We start from the raw sequence: 25194 nt of genomic DNA on the forward strand, positions 1-25194 counted from the left end.
CGCTTAAAGGACTGAACGACCTTCTGTTTTTTATCATTACAGTAGCTGTGCAAAACGTTTTGCTGACCTTTCTTGAGTTTGAGAATCAAACATTGGATTCTCCAATTCCTGTTTTTTGGAAACAGACTCGGGAGTGAGGATTAGGAGCAACTGGGAACAAAAACAAAGTTGCTGGAAAAGCTCAGCACACCTGACAGCATCTGTGAAGGGAAAAACAGAGTTAATGTTTCGGGTCCGGTGACCCTTCCTCTGAACCTCAATCCAAAGCATTACTTGGTTTTTGTTCCTGATTTACAGCATCCGCAGTTCTTTCAGTTTTTATTTTGGAGCAATTGGGTTGGTGTGTCTTGTCAGACAGCTCATGCCTGCATTCTAGTGGCCAGGGTATGAACAGCACTGGGTTGGGTGCAGTTCCTTGAAGCTCAGTCGATGAAGCAGAAGCTGGGATAGAAATTTAAAGCATAACACGCTCCTGTTTGCCATTTGCACTCTTCCCATCTATGAAGTGTAGTTTCCTGGCTATGATCTCCTGCACAGACTCTCCTGGTTGCTGGATTCAAAATGTTAACTCTGCTTTCTCTCCACAATTGCTGCCAGATCTGGTGAGTTTCTTCAGCAATTTCTATTTTTGTGTTTTTTTCTTCTTTTTAGCTCGCTTTCATATTCTGTGTCCCCTTTTTTCATCAGTTTTTGCGTCTTATGTTGCTTGGTTCCAATTATCCTTTATTTACTCGTGGGATTTGGGCATCACTGGTTCGCCAGCGTTTACACCAGATTTTGTTGCCTTTGAGAAGGTGATTGCTGCCTTTTTGAACCACGGTCGTCCACCTGCTGTGGGTTGCCACCTCCACGCACACACACTCCCCTTTGGGAGGGAATGTCAGGATCTTGAGCCAGTGACCAAAGAGGAATGCCGAGTCGGGATGGTGAGTTGTTTGGAGGGGACCAGATTGGCTGTCTGACAGAAGGCAGAGAGTTGGGATAAAAGGCTCTTTTTCGGAATGGCAACCGGTGACGAGTGGTGTCCCACAGGGTTCAGTGTTGGGGCTGCAGCTGTTCACCTTTTATATTAATGATCTGGATGAAGGAACTGGGGGCATTCTGGCGAAGTTTGCTGATGGTACGAAGATAGGTGGACAGGGAGGTAGTACTGAGGAGGTGGGGAAGCTGTAGAAAGATTTAGACAGTTGAGGAGAGTGGTCCAGGAAATGACTGATGAAATTCAATGTGAGTAAATGTGAGGTTTTGCACTTTGGGAAAAAGAATACAGGCATGGACTATTTTCTAAACGGTGAGAAAATTCGTCAAGCAGAAGTGCAAAGGGATCTGGGAGTGTTGTTCCAGGATTCTCTAAAGGTTAACTTGCAGGTAGAGTCTGTAATTAAGAAAGCGAATGTAATGTTGTCGTTTATCTCAAGAGGGTTGGAATATAAAAACAGCGATGTGCTTCTGAGGCTTTATAAGGCTCTAGTTAGGCCCCATTTAGAATACTGTGTCCAATTTTGAGCCCCACACCTCAGGAAGGACATACTAGCCCTGGAGCGTGTCCAGCGGAGATTCCACGGATGATCCCTGGAATGGTAGGTTTAATGTATGATGAACGGCTAAGGATCCTGGGATTGTACTCATTAGAGTTTAGAAGGTTGAGGGGAGATCTAATAGAAACTTACAAGATAATGTATGGTTTAGAGGGGTGGATTCTAGGAAGTTGTTTCCGTTAGGCGGGGAGTCTAGGACCCGTGGGCACAGCCTTAAAATTAGAGGGGTAAATTTAAAACTGAAATGAGATGACATTTCTTCAGCCAGAGAGTGGGGGGCTTATGGAATTCATTGCCGCAGAGTGCAGTGGAGGCCGGGACGTTGGATGCCTTCAAGGCAGAGATCAACAAATTCTTGATCTCAGAAGGAATCAAGGGCTGCGGGGAGAGTGCAGGGAAGTGGTGTTGAAATGCCCATCAGCCATGATTTAAATGGCGGAGTGGACTTGATGGGCCGAATGGCCTTACTTCCACTTTTATGTCTTATGGACCTTAACACCACTGAATACAGCGGTTAGACACCTGGCATTTGTGTGGTGCAAATAAAACATAGAACAGTACAGCACAGTACAGGCCATTCGGCCCATGATGTTCTGCCGACCTATTAACTGAATCAGATCAAACTAACCTGCATAACGTTACATTTTACTGTCTTCATTGTGCCTATCCAAGAGTCGCATAAAAGTGTCTAAAGTTTCTGACTCCACTATCACTGCCAGTGCTTTCCACACACCCAGCACTCTGTGTGTCAAGAACCTACCTCTGACATCTCCCCTATACCTTCCTCCAATCACCTTAAAATTATGCCCCCATCGTAATAGTCATTGCCGCCCTGGGAAAAAGTCCCTGGCTATCCACTCTATCTATGCCTGTCATCATCTTGTACACCCCTATCAAATCACCTCTCATCCTTCTTTGCTCCAATGAAAAAAGCCCTAGTTCCCTCAATCTTTCCTCATAAGACCTGCCGTCCAGTCCAGGCAGCATCCTGGTAAATCTCCTCTGCACCCTCTCTAAAGATTCCACATCTTTCCTGTAATGAGGTGACCAGAACTGAATACAATGTTCCGAGTTTGGTCTAACCAGGGTTTTATAGAGCTGCAACTTAACCCCGCAGATCTTAAACTCAGTTCCCCCGTCAATGACAGCCAACACACCATACCCTATCAACTTGGGTAGCAACTTTGTAGGGTCTATGGACGTGGACCCCAAGATCCCTCTGTTCCTCCACACTGCCGAGAATCCTGCCATTAACCCTGTATTCTGCAAATTCAGCCAGACAAAATGAATCACTTCACACTTTTTTGGGATGAATTCCATCTGCCACTTCTTTGCCCAGCTCTGCATCCTGTCAATGTTGTGTGGCAACCTACAACAGCTCTCCACACTATCCACAACTCCATTAATCTTTGTGTCATTGACAAACTTACTAACCCACCCCATCACAAAGAGCAGAGGTCCCACAACAGATCCCTGCAAAACACCACTGGTCACGGAGCTCAGGGGTGAATACTTTCCATCTACTACCACCCTCTGTCTTCTATTGAACCGCCAGTTTTGGATCCAGGCAGCCAAATTTCCCTGAATCCCATGCCTCCTTACTTTATAAATGAGCCTACCATGTGGAACCTTATCAAAAGCTTTGCTAAAATCCATATACACCACATCCACTGCTCTACATTCATCAATGTATTTTGTCACATCCTCAAAGAATTCAGTAAGGCTTGTGAGGCATGACCTGCCCCTCAAAAAGCCATGTTGACTATCTCTAATCAAACTGTGCTTTTCCAAATAATCATAAATGCAATCTCTCAGAATCCTCTCCAATTATTTGCCCACCATAGAAGTAAGATTGACTGGATTATGATTCCCAGGATTATCCCTATTCCCTTTCTTGAACAAGGGAGTAACATCTGCCACTGTCCATTCATCTGGTACTACTCCAGAGGACAGTGGCAACGCAAAGATCACTGCCAAAGGGGCAGCGGTTGCTTCCCGTAGTAACCTTGGGTATATCCCATCCGCCCCAGGGGATTTATCAATCCTCGTGTTTTTGGAAATTTCCAGCACATCCTCCTCCTTAACATCAGCCTTTTCATACTGTCTTCACAAACTACAAGGTCCCTCTTACTAGTGAATACTGAAGCGAAGTCATTAAGGACCTCCCCTACCTCCTCCAACTCCAAGCACAAGTTCCCTCCACTATCACTGATCGCTCTACCTTCACTCTGGCCATCCTGTTGTTCCTCACACAAGTATAGAATGCCTTGGGGTTATCCTTAATCCTATCCACCAAGGTTTTTCCATAGCCCCTTTTCTTTCCTAAGCCCATTCTTCAGTTCCCTCCTGGCTACCTTGTAACCCTCTAGAGCCCTGCCCAATCCTTGCTTCCTCAACCTTAAGTAAGCTTCCTTCTTCCTCTTGACTAGGTGTTCCACATGTCTTGTTATCCAAGGCTCCTTCACCTGTTCCTTCCCTTGCCTCAGTGGGACAAACCTATCCAGTACTTGTAGCAAATGCTCCCTAAACAACCTCCACATTTCTGTCGTGCATTTCCCCAAGAACATCTGCTCCCAATTTATGCTCTGCAGTTCTTGCCGAATAGCAATGTAATTCCCCCTCCCCCAATTAAATACTTTCCTATACCATCTGCTCCTATCCCTCTCTATGACTACATTCATGGTCATGGAGTTGTGATCACTATCACCGAAATGCTCTCCCACTGAGAGATCTGACACTTGGCCTGGTTCATTGCCAAGCACCAAATCCAATATGGTCTCCCCTCTAGCCGGCCTATCTACATATTGAGTCAGAAATCCTTCCTGGACACATCTAACAAAATCTGCTCCATCTAAACTATTTGCACTTAGCAGGTTCCATTTAATATTTGGCAAGTTTAAGTCACCCATGACAACAACCCTATTATTTCTGCACCTTTCCAAGCTCTGCCTCCCAATCTGTTAGTGTCTCTGGTATTGGCGGGTGGGGGGTGGGGTTGGGGATGGGGGTGTGTCTTTCGAAAACTCACAACGAAGTGACTGCTCCTTTCCTGTTTCTGACTTCTACCCATGACCTAGTAGACAATCCCTCCTCCACAACCTCCCTTTCTGTAACTACCATCCCTGTTTAGCAATACCACTGCCCCACCTCTTTTACCTCCCTCCCTATTTCTTTTGAAACATCTGTACCCCGGAACATCCAACAACCATTCTTGCCCCTGTGTTAACTAAGTCTCTGAAATGGCCACAAAATTGTAGTTCCAATTACTGATGCATGCTATAAGCTCATCACCCTCATTCCTGACAATTCTTGCATTGAAGTAGACACACCTCAACCCGTTGCACTGACTGCCACTTTTCCTTATCAACTGCTTATCCCTCCTCACAGATTCTGTGCTTGCTCTATCTGTCTGTACATTGGCTACCCCATCTCTGATCTGTAGCTATGGTTCCCTTCCCGCTGCCAAACTAGTTTAAACCCTCTCAAAGAGCTCTAGGAAACCTCCTGCCTCGAATATTGGTGCCTGTCCAGTTCAGGTGCAACCCGTCCTTCCTATACAGGCCCCAACTCCCCCAGAAGGTATCCCAATGATCCACAAACCTGAAGCCCTCCCTCCTACACCAGCTCTGTAGCCACGTGTTCAGCTGCACTTGCTCTCTATTTCTGGGCCCACTAGCCCATGGCACCGGTAGTAATCCTGAGATTACTCCTCTGCTCGTCCTGCCTGTTAGCTTCCATTCTAAAGGTCCTAATCCTGTTTCCTAGTTATGTCATTGGTACCAATGTGTACCACAACTTCTGGCTGCTGCCCCTCCCCCATAAGAATCCTGTAGACTCATTCCGAGACATCCGTGACCCTGGCATCCAGCAGGTAACATATCATCTGGGAATCTCGCTCGGTACCACAGAATCTCCTGTCTGTTCCCCCAACCAGTGACTTTCCTATCACTGTCACTCTCCTGTTCTCCTCCTTTCCCTTCTGTGCCACAGGGCCGGGCTCAGTGCCAGAGACCCGTCTGCTATGGCCTTCCCCTGGTAGGTTGTCCCCCAACAGTATCCAAAGCAGTATATTTATTATTGAGGGGAACAGCCACAGGGGTTCCCTGCACTGTCTGCCTATTCCCTTTTCCCTTCTTGACAGCTACCTTCTTCCTGTACCTCGTGTGTGACCACCTTCTTATAACTCCTCTCTATCACCCCCTGAGCCTCCTGAATGATCTGGAGTTCATCCAGCTCCAGCTCCAGTTCCCTAACGCGGTCTGTGAGGAGCTGGAGTTGGGTGCACTCCTCGCAGGTGAAGTTAGCAGGAACACTAGCAGTGACCCTTACCTCCCGCATCCTACAAGAGGAACATCACACTGTCCTAGCTTCCATTCTCTCTGCTCTAGATTGCCCAAAGAATAAAGTGATAAAAAAAACCTTCCTTTCCGACCCTCCACACAGTTTTTTTTTTGGTTAGAGGAGTAGAATGGATGGGAGACACTACACGTGTTTCGTGTTTCGGGTTTAGACAATGCCCGAATATAGTAGTTCACTTCCCGGCTTGTGCTCACTCCACTCCTGCCGCTCAAACCAAGTAATCCGCTGACTCATGAGGTAAGGTCTTATAGGAAAACCTTACCTTGCTGGCAGCCCCCAGGCTTGTGCTGTCTCTACTCCCGCCGCTCAAATCAAATTACATACATTACTTGTCGTTTGTTAACCCAGACCTGGATGTTAACCAGATCTTGTTGCATTTGAACATGAATTGCTTCAGTACCTAAGTAGTCGCAAATGATGCTGAACATTGTACAATCATCAGTGTAAACCTAGGACAGCATCGTGGCTCAGTGGTGAGCACTGCTGCCTCACAGCGCCACAGTTCAATTCCATCCTTGGATGACTATCTGTGTGGAGTTTGCACATTCTTCCTCTGTCTGCATGGGTTTCCTCCCATAGTCCAAAGACTGACCAAACAGGTAGATGAGAGTAAACCGGTTGATGTGGTGTATATGGATTTCAGCAAGGCGTTCGATAAGGTTCCCCACAGTAAACTGATGTACAAAATGCGGAGGAATGGGATTGTGGGAGATATAGCAGTTTGGATCGGAAATTGGCTTGCTGAAAGAAGACAGAGTGTGGTAGTTGATGGGAAATATTGATCCTGGAGACCAGTTACTAGTGGTGTACCGCAAGGGTCAGTGTTGGGTCCACTGCTGTTTGTCATTTTTATAAATGACCTGGATGAGGGCGTAGAAGGATGGGTTAGTAAATTTGCAGACGACACTAAGGTCGGTGGAGTTGTGGATAGTGATGAAGGATGTTGTAGGTTGCAGAGACATAGATAAGCTGCACAGCTGGGCTGAGAGGTGGCAAATGGAGTTTAATGCAGACAAGTGTGAGGTGACGCACTTTGGTAGGAGTAACCAGAAGGCAAAGTACAGGGCTAATGGTAAGATTCTTGGTGGTGTAGATGAGCAAAGAGATCTCGGTGTGGTGTCCATGTACACAGATCCTTGAAAGTTGCCACCCAGGATGACAGGGCTGTTAAGAAGGCATACAGTGTTTTAGCTTTTATTAATAGAGGGATCGAGTTCCGGAACCAAGAGGTTATGGTGAAGGTATACAAAACTCTGGTGCGGCCTCACTTGGAGTATTGCGTACAGTTCTGGTCACGGAAGCTTTGGAAAGGGTGCAGACGAGATTCACTAGGATGTTGCCTGGTATGGAGGGGAAGGTCTTACGAGGAAAGGCTGAGGGACTTGAGGCTGTTTTCGTTAGAGAGAAGTAGGTTGAGAGGTGACTTAATTGAGACATAAAATGATCAGAGGGTTAGATAGGGTGGATAAGGAAAGCCTTTTTCCTAGGATGGTGACAGCGAGCACGAGGGGGCATAGCTTTAAATTGAGGCATGAAAGATATAGGACAGATGTCAGAGGTAGTTTCTTTACTCAGAGAGTAGTAAGGGTATGGAACGCTTTGCCTGCAACAGTAGTAGATTCGCCAACTTTAAGTACATTTAAGTTGTCATTGGACAAGCATATGGACGTACATGGAATAGTGTAGGTTAGATGGGCTTCAGATTGGTATGGCAGGTCAGCACAACATCGAGGGCTGAAGGGCCTGTACTGTGCTATAATGTTCTATGTGTAATTTAGGTGAATTAGCCATGCTAAATTGTGCATAATGTCCAGAGATGCGCAGGCTAAGTGGATTAGCCATGAAAAAATGGAGGGTACAGGAATAGGATAGGGCATGGGTCTGGGTGAGATGCTGTTCAGAGGATCGATGTAAACCCGGGCCAAATGGCCTATTCCCTCGTGTGGGGCTTCTGTGATTCTGTAACATCCCCGTTTGTGACCTTATGATGGATGAAAGATTATTGATAAAGCATTTGCAGATGGGTTGGGCACTACCCTGCAGAGATGTTTTGGAGCTGAGATGACTAATCTCCAACAACCACAATCATTTTCCTATGTCCCAGATATAACTCCAAACAGCGGAGAGTTTACTCCTGGTATTCATTGATTCCAGTTTTGCTAGGGCTCCTTGATGCCACACTTGGTTGAATGCAGCTTTGATATCAAGGGCCGTCACTCTCATCTCATCCTCTGGAATTCAGCTCTTTTGTCCATGTTTGAACCAAGGCTGTAATGAGGTCAGGAGCTGAGTGGCCCTGGCGGACCCCAAACTGGGCGTCACTGAGCAGGTTATTTCTGAGCAGGTGCTACTTGATAGCACTGTTACTGACACCTTCCATCACTTTACTGACGATCGAGAAGAGACTGATGGAGCTGTACTTGGTTGGGTTGGATTTTTAATATACAGGATTTACCTGGACAATTTTCCACATTGTCAGGTAGATGCTAGTGTTCTAACTATATTGGAAGAACTTGGCCAGGGAGTGGCATATTTATGGAACACAAGTCATCAGTACTATTGCCAGAATGTTGTAAGGGCCCACAGCCATAGGAGTATCCAGTGTCCCTAACTTCTTGGAGATAATGGGAACTGCAGATGGTGGAGAATCTATGATAACAGGGTATAGAGCTAGATGAACACAGCAGGCCAAGCATCATCAGAGGAGCAGGAAAACCAACACCTTGGGTCTGGACCCCTCTTCCTTAACTTTCTCCTACTTGCTTTTTCTTGTGGAGCAAGTTGAATTGGCTGAAGAATGCTGCCTGTGATGATGGAGACTACTAGAGAAAGGTGAGATAGATCGTCCGCTCAACATGACTGGCTGAAGATTTCTGCGAATATTTCAGCCTTCTCTTTTGCATTGATGTGTTTGCCTCTTCCATTGTTGGGGCTGAGGATATTTGGGAGCCATCTGCTCCAGTGAGTTGCTTGATTGATTTTATTGTCACATGTATCGAAATACAGTGAAAAGCTTGTTTAGGAGCAGTACAAGCAGATCACAGAAAGAAAAGGATGTACATATCAAAAAGACTTAGAGGCATGCAGGTTACATTGCAGGTTTCATTTTTTTAGGCTACAGTCTGATAATGGCCAGAAAGAAGCTGTTCCTAAACCTGCTCGTGCGTGTGTTCAGGCATCTGTATCTTCTGCCTGGCGGAAGTGGTTGTAGGAGATCACTACTAGGGTGCCATGGGTCTTTGATGTTGGCCGCCTTTCCACAGCAGCAAGGCGTGCGTAAACACGAGTCCATGGATGGAATACATAACAAGGTGTGGAGCTGGATGAACACAATAGGCCAGGCAGCATCAGAGGAGCAGCAAAACTAATGTTTCGGGTCTGGACCCTTCTTCAGAAAAACCTGAAATGTCAGCCTTCCTGCTCCTCTGATGCTGCCTGGCCTACTGTGTTCATCCAGCTCCACACCTTGTTACCTCAGATTCTCCAGCATCAGCAATTCCTACTACCTCTATTAATGGAAGTTTAGCTTCCGTGATGGTCTGGGCTGGGCACACCACCTTCTGTAGTTCCTTAACAGTCCTGGGCAGAGCAGTTGCCATACCAGGCTGTTATATACCCAGACAGCATGCTTTCAGGTGCATCTGGAGAAGTTGGTGAGGGACCTGATGGGCATGCTGCATTTCCTGAGCCACCTGTGAAAGAAGAGGTGTTGTTGTGCCTTCTTGACTGTTGCATTAATGTGGGAAGTCCAGTACAGGTTGTCCAGTTATCGTTACTCCGAGGAACTTGATGCTCTCCACCCTGTCAACCTCAGTTCCGCTAATGTAGCTGGGGCCGTGTTCTCCTTTCTTTCTGAAGGCGATGATCAGTTCTTTAGTTTTTCTGACATTGAGAGACAGATTGTTTTCATTGCACCCCGTCACCAAGCCCTGTATCTCCCTTCTGTATTTTGTTTAATTCTCCACCACTAGTCGCAACTTGATGTGACAGGATTGCTGAGCTTAGAGCTGATCTATTGGGATTGCTTTGCCATGTCACTTGCTCCTTATGCTGTTTGGTGGAATTTTTAAAGTACGCCCAGGGAAGCTTTTTGTATCATTACATTGATAGTCCTTCAAGCGATGGAATGGTGCTCGTCCTAATCCGAGGGAGTGAAGCTGGTCAAGTGGTTGAAGTGTCAGTTGGCAAGCGTTTTTGGGGACACTGACCAGAGCTCTAAGTTTCAGTCATTACGGAAAGGGATAAGGATAAGACAGAAATGTCTAAATTTGGCGAAGGCTGATTCAACACCATAAAATGGGATCTTGCAGACATAGACTGGGAGCAGCTACTTGCAGGTATGTCTACATTTGAAAAGTGGGAGTTTTTTAAAAGTAGTATAGTGAGAGCTCAGGGCCAATGTGTTCCTCTAAGAGTGAAGTGTAAGGGCAACAAGTACAAGGAACCCTGGATATCAAGTGATATTGAGAGTTTGATAAAGGAAAAGAAGAAAGTATATTGTCAGGTACAGCGGAGGCCCTGCAAAGCTACAGCTTGTATAGGGGTTGCTTTAAAAAAAATTAAGAGGGCAAGAGGGGCCATGCAAAATCTTTGGCAGATAGGATCAAGAAAAATCCCAAAGCTTTTTGTAAGTATGTTAAGAATAAGAGGATTACCAGGGAAAGAGCCATGCCTATTAGAGACCAAATGAGCAAATTGTGCATGGAGCCGGTGGATGTGATCTTAAATGAATATTTTTTGTCTGTATTCATGCAGGAGAAAGACAGAGGTGATTAGAATAGATTCCCTACAGTGTGGAAAGAGGCCCTTCAGCCCAACAAGTCCACACCCGTCCTTTGAAGCATCCCACCCAGACCCATCTCCCTATAACCCACACACCCTTGAACACTATGGGCAATTTAGCATGGCCAATCCACCTAGCCTGCCCATCTTTGGACTGTGGGAGGAAACCGGAGCACCAGGAGGAAACCCACGCAGACAGGGGGAGAATGTGCAAACTCCACACAGACAGTCACCCAAGGCTGGAATCGAACCAGGGTCCCTGGCATTGTGATGCTGCAGTGCTAACCACTGAGCCACCGTGCTGCCCTAATGGGGATTTCAGTTGGGAAAGTGAGGTTCTTGAACATGTTAAAATCAATAATTCGATGTTTTAGATTTTGCGAGATGTAACCCAGGCTTTGGAGGCAATGGAGGAAATTGCTGTAGCTCTGGTGGGGTTATTTACTGCTCTGTTGGCCACAGCTGAAGTGCCAGATGACCAGACCATGGCTAATGTGGTTCCTTTGTTCCAGAAGGGCAGCAGAGATAGTCTAGTTAGTCTGATGTCAGTGATAGGGGAATTGTTGGGTAGTGCAATTGATATGGTTTATGTGGACTTCTTTAAGGCCTCTGACAAGGTGCCAGATGGAATGCTGGTTCAAAAAGTAAGAGCACATGGGCTCCAAGGCAAACTGTATCCAAATTGGCTTGCAAATCAAGGCAAAGGGTGATGGTAGAGGGTTGTATTTTCATGACTGGAAGCCTGTGATTAGCAGTCTACCAAAGGGATTGGTGCTGGGACCCTTGCCATTTGTTGTCTACATTAATGATTTGGATGTGAAAGTACAAGGTATAATTAGTAAGTTTACTGAGGCCATGAGAATTGGTGGTGTTGGTTATGTGGAGGATGGTCTGAGGCCACAGCAGGTAAATTGGGCAGAGCATTGACAGTTGGAATTTAATCCTGATGAATGTGAGATAATGCATTTTGGGAGGTCTGATAAGGAAAGTATATACGCACCGAACGATAGGTCCCTAGGGAGCACTAAGGAACAAATGGATCTTGGTTTTCAAGTCCATAGATCCCTGAAGTGTTAGCAGGGTGGTAAAGAAGGCATGTAGGATGATTGCCTTCATTCTCTCGGGCATAGAATAGAGGAGCAAGGAAGTGTATCATGACTTTATAAAACATTGGTTAGGCAGCATACAGAATATAATGTGCTGTTCTGGTTGCCACATTATCTGAAGGATGTGATTGCGTAATTGAAAATACAGACGAGGTTCACCAGGATGTTGCCTGGGATGTAAAGTCTCAGTTATGAGGACAGACTGGGTTTGTTTTCCTTGGAGTAGAGGAAACTAAGGAGGTATTTGAGGTTTACTAAATTATGAGGGAGATAGATTGTGAGACTCTTACCCCGAGGCAGATATGCCTTAAGATCATCGAGTATAAGTTTAAGGTGAGGAGCAAGTTGTTTTGATACCAACATTGGAAAATTTCCACCCAGAGTGTGCAGGTAAATGGCATTAATGCGGTTTGGTGTTTGTTGGTCTGCTTTGAAACGGTGGGCTGAGGAGCCTGTTTTTATGCTCTGTGATCCTCTGACCCTGATTCTTGTGAGCCGCTTCTTTTGATTTAATGAAAGTTTTAAATTTTGTTAGCTAAGGTTCATTCACCGTTCTCATTGGGTGTTTGTGCATTGGAGAAATGTGTCTGTTGAATCTATTTTCTCAATCCACTAACTTGTCTTTCAAACCTTCCCTAGTTTAGATTTAAGAGGTTCTGGTGTTGGAAGATTGATAATGAGGAGAAACAGATTTAAGGTCATTGGCAAAAGAACTAAAGAGGAGAGGTGACAATTTTTTCTTTAATCACTTTTTTTTGATCTGGAATGCAGCAAAACGGATTCAGTAGGAACTTCCAAAAGGAAATTTGATCATTTTGAGGGTTATGGGACAGTCTAAGAGGAGTCGTTAACTATTTCACAGAACCTGTAGTGGCATGATGGACTGAATTATCTACTTTTGTGTTGTATGATTCTGTGTCAGTAGGTCAAAGTCCTGGAACTTCTAATATAACTGCAGCATCAGAGCTCCTTCACCATATGGATTCAAGGACAAGGTGAATCAGAGCATCCAGGCATTGGCTGATGTTGACAGTGACACAGAAATCCTCAAGAATTAAAGTCAAATCCTCTTCATGGTTTTCATTCTAACTATTGTTTCTTGTTCTAAAATTTACAGGGGAGAAGTCAGACCTCAGGCAGGGAGGGTGTCCCACCCGTCTCAGTGGCAGCAGCAGCTCATCCTCTGACTCAGGCAGCACCAGCTCCAGTGTCTCCAGCTCTTCAGATACTAGTGAATCTGATTAGGCCTTTCGATCTGGGCTCTCAACGTATACTTTTGGCACAAAGTTCTTCCGGCTGCTGGCCCACATGACTTGAACCTTACCTCACCAGATTTGAAAGCTGTGCTGTATTTTTGATGATGAATGAACCTGATAGGAGAGACTCTGACAAGCACATTCCATTGATGATCATTCACTTCGTTAAAAGCAGTGTGAGATGTCTGACTGAAGGATATAGCCAGTGTCTGAGCACACAGGGACTGACTGAGTGCAAGTGTTTACCCATGTGTATATACCTAATTTATTATGAACCTGGACAAATAACTCAGCTCAGAACCAACGAGAAAGTTTCCAGGCAGAATTCTGATCGTATGTGTGTAGCCTGGCTTGTGCTAGATCCTTCGTGTGTTTGTACAGCCCATGTGACTGGGTGCTGTGATTTACAAATTCAATTTGTTGTGTTTCTTCAGCATTTTTATCATTCTGCTTAAGGTAAAGGAAGGAATTGAAGCGATCGGAGTCCATTGTACAGACAGAAGTATTGAAACTTTAGATAATCGGTTTTGAGTAAGTATGTTTCTGATTTCTACAAAGGCCCTTTTGGATTAAACAGAATTGGGTTTGGTGACTCGCAGTTGCCTCAGTACAAAGAGACTTGAAATCCTGGTTGTTTATTGTTGGATCATTTGTGGATGACTCGGACTGTTCTGTAAGTTAGACAGAATGTCTCCAGCATTTTCCCTTGTTAGTCCTTTGATATTTATGTTTTAATCAGAGATGAGGAACGAAGTTAAGACATTTGTGAGACAATGACGTATTGGTGGATATTACAAACTGTGGTTGCAGGCTGCCCGGACCCTTCACCGCAAACACACTCGAAAGAGTCTCCCTTTCTCCTTTGTCAGTCCATTTTCTCGCTCTGAGCTTCTCACTCTCTGTCTTGTTATAAGCTCATTCTTTCCCCCTCTACATCATCAATCAGAAGTGGGGATGTGCAATCAGCATTGAAGAATGTTAGGTACCATTTGTGACTCCTGAGATACCGAAGTAGTCTGTTTTCAAATGTGGCATGACCTCGACATGATCCAGGCTTGGGATGCTAAGTGGTAAGTAACATTCGTGCTATGCAAGTACCAGACAATGGTCCTCTCCAGCAAGAGAGAATCTAACCATCGCTGTTTGACCTTTAATGGCATTATCATCACTGAATGTCCCACTATCAACACGTGGGGGTGGGGGCAGTTACCATTATCTAGAAACTGAATTAGACTGGACATATAAACGCTGTGGCTACGAGAGCAGGTTAGAGACTTGACTGCAGCAAATAACTCACCTCTTAAACTCCCAAAGTCCATCCACTATTGACAACGTACAAGTCAGGAATGTTATGGAATACTCCCAATTTGCTTGGATGAGTGCAGCTCCAACAACACTCAAGAAGCTTAATATCCAGCAGAAAGCAACCCACTTGATTGGCACTACATCCAAAAACATCCATTCCATCCACAATTGGTGATCAGTAGCAGCAGTGTATGCTGTTTACAAGATGCACTGCAGAAATGCATCAGATCTTCTTAACAGTGCCTTTCAAATCCACAACCACTTCCATCTCAAAGGACAAGGGCAGCGGATTGGAACACTACCCCCTGCAAGTTAGGGATTGGCAAGGTGGATTGGAAGAAGCATTGCTGAATTTTAACAACTGTTCTTCAAGTTGCAGAGATCCAGATGATCCTGGATTTGGACCCTAACTGAAAAATCATTGCAGGTTTTTCTGAGTTCTGAATTTGTCCTCTGAAACTCACCTTCAACAAATTTCATTTATTGCTTCATAGTAACTCAATATATTTTATTTCTGTTTATAATTATAAGTTTAAATTCTATGTTGGATACGTTAAGTATAAATTAATGTCGTGATGTTTAATGTACAAAGCTTTGTGTCAGCACTGGGTGCCTGAAACAAAAAAAATCTACTTAATATCAACTGAGCTTTTTTGATTTATTTCAGTTGTTGACATTGTGAAGAGAAGTATGCGAGGATTGCAGGTTTCATAATAAAATTCAGAGTGTGCTCTACAAATGTTGTAGCTCTCTTGCTGCTTATGCGTCCTTAGCTTTACATTTTGCTTCTCTACTTCTGCTATTTCCTTTTCCCTCAGCCCCTCTCTCAACCTCTGTTCTCTCCCTCTGTCTCCCTCAGCCTCCCACCACACCCCCCGTCTCTGTCTCCCTCAGCCCTCCCATCACACCCCCGTCTCTGTCTCCCTCAGCCCTCCCATCACACCCCCGTCTCTGTCTCCCTCAGCCCTCCCATCACACCCCCGTCTCTGTCTCCCTCAGCCCTCCCATCACACCCCCGTCTCTGTCTCCCTCAGCCCTCCCATCACACCCCCGTCTCTGTCTCCCTCAGCCCTCCCATCACACCCCCGTCTCTGTCTCCCTCAGCCCTCCCATCACACCCCCGTCTCTGTCTCCCTCAGCCCTCCCACCACACCCCCGTCTCTGTCTCCCTCAGCCCTCCCACCACACCCCCGTCTCTGTCTCCCTCAGCCCTCCCACCACACGCCCGTCTCCGTCTCCCTCAGCCCTCCCACCACACGCCCGTCTCTGTCTCCCTCAGCCCTCCCATCACACGCCCGTCTCCGTCTCCCTCAGCCCTCCCACCACACCGTCTCTGCCTCCCTCAGTTGTCAGACCACCCGTGCCCGCCCCCTCAACTCTCTGTCTCCCTCGGTTGCCTGTTTGAAGTTTTCCAAACCAAACTGTTTCTGGTTTCCAGTCCCACCTCAACCCTATGCATTGGGTGAGAGACCCTGCTACAGGAACGCTTGGGGATTGCAGGGGTGGGTAGGGATGTGAGAGTAAGAGATATCAAAGTGTGGAGCTGGATGAACACAGCAGGTCAAGCAGCATCTTAGGAGCACAAAAGCTGACATTTCGGGCCTAGACCCTTCATCAGAAATGGAGGAGGGGGAGAGGGTTCTGAAGTAAATAGGAAGAGACGGGAAGGCAGATCGAAGATGGATAGAGGAGAAGAGGTGGACAGGAGACAGACAAGTTAAAGAAGAGGGGATGGAGCCTGTAGAGGTGAGTGTAGGTGGGGAGATAGGGAGGGGATAGGTTAGTCCGGTGAGGGTGGACAGGTCAAGGGGGTGGGATGAGGCTAGTAGGTAGGAAATGGGGGTGGGACGAGGGGATAGGTGAGAGGAAGAACAGGTTAGGTAGGCGGGGACGAGCTGGGCTGGTGTTGGGATGCAGTGGGGGAGGGGAGATTTTGAAGCTTGTGAAATCCACATTGATACCGTTGGGCATGTGAGAGTTCCTTTTTATAGGAATGGGATGCAGGGGTGGTGGTGAGAGTCTCTCCAGCAAGAAAGACTAGAGGTGGGGTGTCTGAGAGCTACCCCCCCCCTCCCCAGCAAGAATGATCGAAAGGGGAGCCCCTCCTGCAGAAACAATATGTGCTCTTGTCAGATCACTTTCTGAGCACTCTTTGCAGTTTCTGGGACTAGGATATTAACTCAGAGGCCTGGAATTCCTGACATTTTTCAGATATGACTCACCAGACTCAATTATAACTGGCTAGAATCCTGAGCCTAACTCACATTTAATGACAGAATTGACCAAGTTATGGAAGTCTGCCAATTTTCTTTCTCAACTGTTGTACGCTTTGATAGTGGGATTTAGCAGTTATCCAATGTGCATTAGTCTATTTTATTTTGGGTGGTCCTGAGCTCGTTTATCTGTCTAATTCCAGGTGAGCTGTGGATTAACTCTATCACTGCAGGAAGAGAACAGCTGGGCACTGAACCCTTGCTCTTTGATCTTTGGAGTTTTGAGTTAGACTTAATAATGAAAATGGAATCTCAAAAGATTGGCAAGGAACTTTGTGCTGAATGGAAGTAAAGATAAAATACAAAAGGAAGTGAAGGTGGAATAGCAAGTCAGGACAGGGCTTAGGTGCTGTGTACAGAAGAGTATCATCCCTGTGATGCCTCAAGCTTGATGTAATTGTGAATATTTACAAAAACAAGGGTTAGGCTACAGTTGTGTGTGCAGTTCTGTTCACCACATTATTGGAAGAATGTGATTGTGCCGGAGAAGGTTTAGAGGCATTTCACCAGGATGTTGCCTGTGATGAAAAATCTCAGTTATGAGAGACTGGATAGGCTAGGTTTGTTTTCCACGGAGCTGAGAAGGCTGAGGGGAGGTCCGATTGAGGAACGAAAAACTTGAGAGGCATAAACTGGATAGATCATGAGAATCTTTTTCCCCTTGGCAGATGCGTCTAAGACCAGAGGGCGTAAAAGTGGTTTAGAAGATATGAGAAAAATGTTTTTCATGTAAGGGGTGTGGAAAATATGGATGTGCTACCTAATTGGATGGTGGAGGCAGGTACTTGCAACATTTAAGGGGCATCTAAATGAGATCTTAAAATACCAGGGCACAGTAGGTTGTGGGCCAAGTGCAGATAAATGTGTCATTTGGTGTTTACTAGTCAGAATAGATAGTGTTCTGGAGTAGCCATTTCATTTCCAGGCCTCATACATTTGGATGCCTATTCATCAAGACACGGTGGCTCAGTGGTTAGCACTGCAGCCTCACAGCGCCAGGACTCGGGTTCAGTTCCAGCCTCGGGCGACCGTCTGTGTGGAGTTTCCACATTCTCCCTGTGTTTGCGTGGGTTTCGTCTGGGTGCTCCGGTTTCCTCCCACAGTCCAAAGATGTGCAAGCTAGGTGGATCAGCCGTGCTAAATTGTCGGTAGTGTTCAGGGGTGTGTGGGTTATAGGGGAATGGGTCTGGGTGGAATGCTTCAAAGGGCGGTGTGGACTTGTTGAGCTGAAGGGCCTGTTTCCACACTGTAGGGAACTGAATCTAATCTAATCATTCCTAATTACAAATGAAAAGAGAAAGTGTCCAATGTGTACAGATTTTAGAAGAGGTCATAGTAAGAAGGATAGCAAGACTCTACAGAGAGTTATTGGGATTTATACAATCAGGAGTTTTATTTGCTGGCACTCTTACTGTTTGACCCAAGAAGTTGAAGTTATCTGCCTGTGTGTGGGTTGGAGTGGCTCAGAATTATTGAAGCTTTTTGAAAGAGAAACTGGTAAAGAAAAGCTCCAGGGAGCCAGATAGCGCAAAATATCACAATCAAGAGATCAGAATGTCTTTTTACACAGGAACTGTTATCTCATGGGATACCACATCAGAAAAAAATGTTGCAGTAGAAAGCACGATAACTTTCCATATGAAAGATAAACATGTAAAAAGGCTTGATGAGCAGAACAAGGTATAACGAACAAGGCTGCCACAAGCATAATGGGCCAAGTAGTCTCACAGTCTACAGTTCTTGTACCCAGCGTCAAGTAGTCTCACAGTCTACAGTTCTTGTACCCAGCGTCAAGTAGTCTCACAGTCTACAGTTCTTGTACCCAGCCTGACCCTTTTTCTTTTTTAATTAATTCATGGAATTCTGACATCATTGAGTAAGCCACCATTTATTGCCCAGAGGGTAATTAAGAGATTGCTGAGAGTCTGGCCATGTCGGACAGAGTAGTAAGGACACTAGATTTCCATCCTTAAAGGCATTACTGAACCAGATGGATTTCTGAAACAATTGACAGTCACCTTTAGACTGTTTTTTTATTCCGGATTTTTACTGAATTCTGTTTATAACCATCTGCCATGCTGGGATTGAACACAGGTCCTCAGAGCATTAGTCTAGTGACATGAAAACTGCCTCCTCAAATTCAGCTATCTGTCCTGTAGTCACAGTACCATTGGTAAGGATCGTAAAATCAATAATTCTGTGATTGTTTTACCAAGGGAGTCAAGAGAGTAGACTTCAAGGTTAAATATTTTGAGTCAAATGACCTTTCTTCAGAATCTTCTTCACAGCACAGGACTCAAAACATTAACTCTGCTTTCCATCCACAAATACTCCAAACCTGCCAAATTTCTCCAGCAATTTTTGTTTTTGTTTTGTATCTTCAGCATCTTAGACTTCAAGATTTTTCTACTTCAGGTTGACCAGAAACAGAGATCATTGATATAAGACTATCACTAATAATTCCAAAAGGGAATTCAGGAGAAACCTCTCCACCCAGAGAGAATGTGATTCACTATTGCAGGGAGTCATTGTAATGAATAAGATGTATACAAGGCCAAGGTAGATAAACACATAAGGGAGAAATAAATAAAAGGTTAATCTAAATGAACAGGAGTGGGACGAAGCATAGGGGAAGCAGAAACATTGGTGGAGATGAGACAACTTGTATCTATGCTGTAAATAAACAATGCTGTATTGTCACCCTTAAGCCTATTGGATGTCACCTGCTGACATTAAGCTCCCAGAATCAGCTAAATATTATCCAACATGCACAATCCTGGGTTTACGGTAGTGCTGGGAGAAAAAGGTTGTCACAAAAAGAACTGCATTCCAACAGAAACTCCAATATACATTTGTACAGCACCTAGTCATAGCAAAAAAAAATCATGTGCTTCATAGGAACATCATATACTCCATTTACACTTCTTGTTGCTTTGGAAAGGTAGCCAACGTCAAAGATCCCTCCAGCCTGGCTATAATTTCTTCTAACCTTTTCTGTCAGGCAGAATGTACAAAAGCTTAAACATGTGTAACATCAGGTTCAACAGCAGCTTCTTCCCTGCTGTTATTAGACTTTTGAAGGGATGTCACAAATTTAATGTTGATCTCACTTTTTGTGCTCCTCTGCAGTTTTAACATTGTATTGCTCATTTTGTTCTATCAACTTATGAACTTCATATGTACTTACTGCTTGTACTCAGGTGTACAGTATGCAATCAACTTCAGGCCGACCAGATATCCGAAAATAACCTTGGCCCATTTTCCTCTAAATCCTTCTTATCCATATACCCATTTAGATGCCTTTTGAATTTTGTAATTGTACCAGCCTCTACCATGTCCTCTGGCAGCTCATTCCATACACGTAACACCCTTTCAAGTTTTGCAACATCTTTCCTGTAACAGATACACAAAAACAGAGCTTTTCACTGAAGAGATAGTAAGAACTGCCGATGCTGGAGCCAAAGATAACACCATGTGGAGCTGGGGGAACACAGGCCAGGCAGCATCAGAGGAGCAGGAAAACTGACGTTTCAGGTTGGGACCTTTCTCCAGAAAATGTTCTGTATTTTTCCAGCTCCATACTGTGTTATCACTTTTCACTGCACCTAGGTATATTTGACGATAATAAATCAAATTTGATAGAGCATGTTAAGTTATTAGGTAGGTTATAAGTTGCTTAAAGGAGGGACAGAGAGCTGCAGAGACAAAGGTTTCAACCCAGAGCACAAGCAGCCGAAGCTATTTGGTGGAATTATTTTTTTAAAAAAATCACATGCTCAAGAAGCTGGAAATCATTCACAGCACAAAATATTTGTGAGGGGTATGTCAGTGAAAAGTGCTGTATGAATAAAATTGTCAATTAAAAACAAGCCTTGCTCAGTAGGGAGTAATGTTAACACAATTAGAATGGCTTTGAATACTGTAATTCCACTCTAACACAAAACTTCTATCACTTTTTTTACACAGTTTATTCTCTACAGCGCAATGTAATCTCATCACCTGAGTGGCCAGCCCACATCTGGAAAATGGGTCAATCTCATAATCCAGTTCTGATTCTCCCAGATGGGTTTCTACTACGGATTTGTTCTTATGCACAGTCTGAAACACCCAGCTATTCCAGCTCAGGCATTGATCCATAAATAAAATCAGTTTATAAATAACAACACTATTGCAGGGAGGATGAATACAGAGAGTGATAATCTGCATAGATCCCGTCTCCAAACAGATTTATGCGAGGTATTAATCCAGGAAAATCTGTAAATACTACGGATGTACACTGTCATTTCCCATATTGGTCCAGATGTGTCGTCTTGGTGTTAATCTGGTTGCAGAGCTACTGTCGGTCATAAATACTGCAGCCGCTAATGATAGTTGGTGTTACTCCAGCCTTGAAATTTGGACTCGAAAAGTTAGGTTGCTCTCACTCCATGGATGCTGCCTGACCCACTGTGATCTTCAGTAGTTGTTCCGGTACTGACTGGAATGGCTTCTCCAGTTGTTACTGGGTTTGCTACTCTGTCCCGGTTTTGTCCTGAATCCGGATCCAGTTCACATTAATGAGCAAATACGGGAACGGCCTGGATTTGGAACCGGGCCTGTGCCGGGGCAGGACCCCGGGCTTAGTTTGTTCCTGTCCCGGACCAGGATAGGCTGATTGCCGAACTGCCGGTACCACATGCTGTGGCTGCGGCCCAGGAAGCTGTCGGGTCCGGGGCCCGGGCCTGAGCCCAGTGTCCGCCGCTCCAGCTGTAACTGCTGCTGCCTCCAGATCAGGAGCGAAGTGTCTCGGTACCGGAGCCGGGCGTAGCTTTCAGACACGGCCTTCTCGGCCAGCAGCGTCCGCCCGCGGGAGGCGGGGGACCCGGACCTGGAGCCGGCCCCATTCATCCCTCAGGCCCGGACGGGACATCCATCCGAGGGAAGGCATAGCTCCCTCGGCCCCGCCCCCCGGGAAACCATGGCAACCGGCTTCCCGCCCCCCCCGGGAAACCATGGCAACCGGCTTCCCGCCCCTGACAACAACGGCGGCCCAATAACGGTTCTGAGGAAGGGGGTCACTGGGCTCGAATCGTTAACCTCTCTCTCTGCAGAGATGCTGCCAGACCCGCTGAGCCTCTCCAGCAATTCGTGTTTTTGTCTCAGATTTCCCCCACACTCGCAGCTCTTCATTCCATTCGGAGCGAACTGCATTTAGATTGCGCCTAAAATTACCAGAGACAGTCGAGCTGTCTTAAAACTGCGGGACAAATTCGCAGGAAAATGACAAAAGGAGACAACACGATTGTCCAGAATATCGACCGGGGCAGTAATAGTGTGAGGGGCAGAGACTGGCGATAATTTCTAAAAGTGATGGAAGTTTCCGGATCAGTTCGCCTTGATGAGGAGGGAGGCAGAGCTGGGTCTGGATCAGGAGGATGAGAACCGAAAGGATCAGGAAATTTGAAGGTAACAGATTGTTATGGCGCAGAAAGGAGGTAATAAAACATTGTGTCTCCAACACTCAGCAAACAAGCTTCATGACTTTGTGCCATTCTCCTGCCCTTTCCCCATTACCCCATTTAAATAGTAAACAAACACCTTCTTGAATGCCTGATTGAACCTACCTGCCCCAACTTTTCATAAAATCGTAAGGTGATGGTAGAAAAGAACAGGGAACATTCAGAATAGACATAATTCCAGGATAGCCAATTTCAACGAGGTGAGAATCAACTGACTCAGCAAGACCAAAATCACAGACTGGCTGACCCAGTAAAATTGTTCCAGGATAATAGGTTACTTAGACTTTCAGAAAGAGGAAATTACGGCAAACAATCGTGAGCCTGGGCATGACAAAAGGAATTGTGAGTAAACTGAAGCCAAAAAAAACACATTCACATGACCCATATCAAATGGAGATCTATCTGCAAATAAATAATAAATGCATGGTAAAAGTACTGAGTTGAACAATTTTGGGGCTTGAGCATCTCTCCCATGTTCTTACCCCAACTCCCATACACCAGGCCTTTTCATGATACAAACCAAACCACGGTCAGCCATTAATGGCCCCCCTTATTAGCTATTCATTCTCCCACACTGACCTTTACCTCCGTTATCTGCCCAACTGTTTTTGCGTCTCTCTGGGCTCCATCTCCACCTATTGTTTACTCCTCCCTTCTTCCCACACCCCATCTTCAGCATATATACCAATCTTTCCCTAGGTACAATCAGTTCTGGACATGAGTGACTGGATCTGAAACGTTAACTGCTTTCTCTCCACAGAGTGGGACTGCATAGTGACCAAAAATAAGTATATACATGGAGGCAAAGCATTTGGCTAAGCTACCAATAGAGCAGAGATAATGGGAACTGCAGATGCTGGAGAATTCCAAGATAATAAAATGTGAGGCTGGATGAACACAGCAGGCCAAGCAGCATCTCAGGAGCACAAAAGCTGACGTTTCGGGCCTAGACCCTTCATCAGAGAGGGGGATGGGGAGAGGGAACTGGAATAAATAGGGAGAGAGGGGGAGGCGGACCGAAGATGGAGAGTAAAGAAGATTGGTGGAGAGGGTGTAGGTGGGGAGGTAGGGAGGGGATAGGTCAGTCCAGGGAAGACGGACAGGTCAAGGAGGTGGGATGAGGTTAGTAGGTAGCTGGGGGTGCGGCTTGGGGTAGGAGGAAGGGATGGGTGAGAGGAAGAACAGGTTAGGGAGGCAGAGACAGGTTGGACTGGTTTTGGGATGCAGTGGGTGGGGGGGAAGAGCTGGGCTGGTTGTGTGGTGCAGTGGGGGGAGGGGACGAACTGGGCTGGTTTAGGGATGCAGTAGGGGAAGGGGAGATTTTGAAACTGGTGAAGTCCACATTGATACCATATGGCTGCAGGGTTCCCAGGTGAGTTGCTGTTCCTGCAACCTTCGGGTGGCATCATTGTGGCACTGCAGGAGGCCCATGATGGACATGTCATCTAAAGAATGGGAGGGGGAGTGGAAATGGTTTGCGACTGGGAGGTGCAGTTGTTTGTTGCGAACTGAGCGGAGGTATTCTGCAAAGCGGTCCCCAAGCCTCCGCTTGGTTTCCCCAATGTAGAGGAAGCCGCACCGGGTACAGTGGATGCAGTATACCACATTGGCAGATGTGCAGGTGAACCTCTGCTTGATGTGGAATGTCATCTTGGGGCCTGGGATGGGGGTGAGGGAGGAGGTGTGGGGACAGGTGTAGCATTTCCTGCGGTTGCAGGGGAAGGTGCCGGGTGTGGTGGGGTTGGAGGGCAGTGTGGAGCGAACGAGGGAGTCACGGAGAGAGTGGTCTCTCCGGAAAGCTGACAGGGGAGGGGATGGAAAAATGTCTTGGGTGGTGGGGTCGGATTGTAAATGGCGGAAGTGTCGGAGGATAATGCGTTGTATCCGGAGGTTGGTAGGGTGGTGTGTGAGAACGAGGGGGATCCTCTTGGGGCGGTTGTGGCGGGGGCGGGGTGTGAGGGATGTGTTGCGGGAAATACGGCAGACGCGGTCAAGGGCGTTCTCGATCACTGTGGGGGGAAAGTTGCGGTCCTTAAAGAACTTGGACATCTGGGATGTGCGGGAGTGGAATGTCTTATCGTGGGAGCAGATGCGGCGGAGGCGGAGGAATTGGGAATAGGGGATGGAATTTTTGCAGGAGAGTGGGTGGGAGGAGGTGTATTCTAGGTAGCTGTGGGAGTCGGTGGGCTTGAAATGGACATCAGTTACAAGCTGGTTGCCTGAGATGGAGACTGAGAGGTCCAGGAAGGTGAGGGATGTGCTGGAGATTGCCCAGGTGAACTGAAGGTTGGGGTGGAAGGTGTTGGTGAAGTGGATGAACTGTTCGAGCTCCTCTGGGGAGCAAGAGGCGGCGCCGATACAGTCATCAATGTACCGGAGGAAGAGGTGGGGTTTGGGGCCTGTGTAGGTGCGGAAGAGGGACTGTTCCACGTAACCTACAAAGAGGCAGGCATAGCTGGGGCCCATGCGGGTGCCCATGGCCACCCCCTTAGTCTGTAGGAAGTGGGAGGAGTCAAAAGAGAAGTTGTTGAGTGTGAGGACGAGTTCAGCTAGGCGGATGAGAGTGTGGGTGGCCATGGGCACCCGCATGGGCCCCAGCTATGCCTGCCTCTTTGTAGGTTACGTGGAACAGTCCCTCTTCCGCACCTACACAGGCCCCAAACCCCACCTCTTCCTCCGGTACATTGATGACTGTATCGGCGCCGCCTCTTGCTCCCCAGAGGAGCTCGAACAGTTCATCCACTTCACCAACACCTTCCACCCCAACCTTCAGTTCACCTGGGCAAGCTCCAGCACATCCCTCACCTTCCTGGACCTCTCAGTCTCCATCTCAGGCAACCAGCTTGTAACTGATGTCCATTTCAAGCCCACCGACTCCCACAGCTACCTAGAATACACCTCCTCCCACCCACCCTCCTGCAAAAATTCCATCCCCTATTCCCAATTCCTCCGCCTCCGCCGCATCTGCTCCCACGATAAGACATTCCACTCCCGCACATCCCAGATGTCCAAGTTCTTTAAGGACCGCAACTTTCCCCCCACAGTGATCGAGAAGGCCCTTGACCGCGTCTCCCGTA

At 46.4% G+C, this 25194-nt stretch overlaps 4 protein-coding genes across 7 annotated transcripts in view; 2 read left to right on the forward strand and 2 right to left on the reverse strand.

The window, feature by feature from the left end:
- Window positions 1–15076, forward strand: part of LOC125465452 (bromodomain-containing protein 3-like) — a 45689-nt gene extending 30613 nt beyond the window's left edge. For all 3 annotated transcript variants that reach the window (XM_059638222.1, XM_059638224.1, XM_059638223.1), the window contains exon 13: window positions 12903–15076. In XM_059638222.1, coding sequence (XP_059494205.1) covers window positions 12903–13030 — 128 coding nt within the window. In that variant the 3' untranslated portion in view covers window positions 13031–15076. The remainder of the gene's footprint in view (window positions 1–12902) is intronic.
- Window positions 1–19923, reverse strand: part of wdr5 (WD repeat domain 5) — a 114029-nt gene extending 94106 nt beyond the window's left edge. The window contains exon 1 of the mRNA XM_048559001.2: window positions 19807–19923. The gene's annotated coding sequence lies outside the window, so the exon portion shown is untranslated. The remainder of the gene's footprint in view (window positions 1–19806) is intronic.
- LOC125465454 (putative uncharacterized protein BRD3OS) lies at window positions 18492–21728 on the reverse strand. Its single transcript, XM_059638213.1, has one exon. It carries the CDS (start codon window positions 21504–21506, stop codon window positions 21168–21170), a length of 339 nt encoding a protein of 112 aa, XP_059494196.1. The 5' UTR covers window positions 21507–21728; the 3' UTR covers window positions 18492–21167.
- The window catches only part of vav2 (vav 2 guanine nucleotide exchange factor), a 188033-nt gene continuing 184150 nt past the window's right edge, over window positions 21312–25194 (forward strand). The window contains exon 1 of one of the 2 annotated variants that reach the window (XM_059638209.1): window positions 21312–22093. In XM_059638209.1, the coding sequence (XP_059494192.1) occupies window positions 22034–22093 (60 nt within the window). In that variant the 5' untranslated portion in view covers window positions 21312–22033. The remainder of the gene's footprint in view (window positions 22094–25194) is intronic. The other variant, XM_059638210.1, reaches the window with a different exon arrangement.

Source organism: Stegostoma tigrinum, chromosome 29 (genome assembly GCF_030684315.1).
Source record: "Stegostoma tigrinum isolate sSteTig4 chromosome 29, sSteTig4.hap1, whole genome shotgun sequence".
Taxonomy (NCBI): Eukaryota; Metazoa; Chordata; class Chondrichthyes; order Orectolobiformes; family Stegostomatidae; genus Stegostoma; species Stegostoma tigrinum.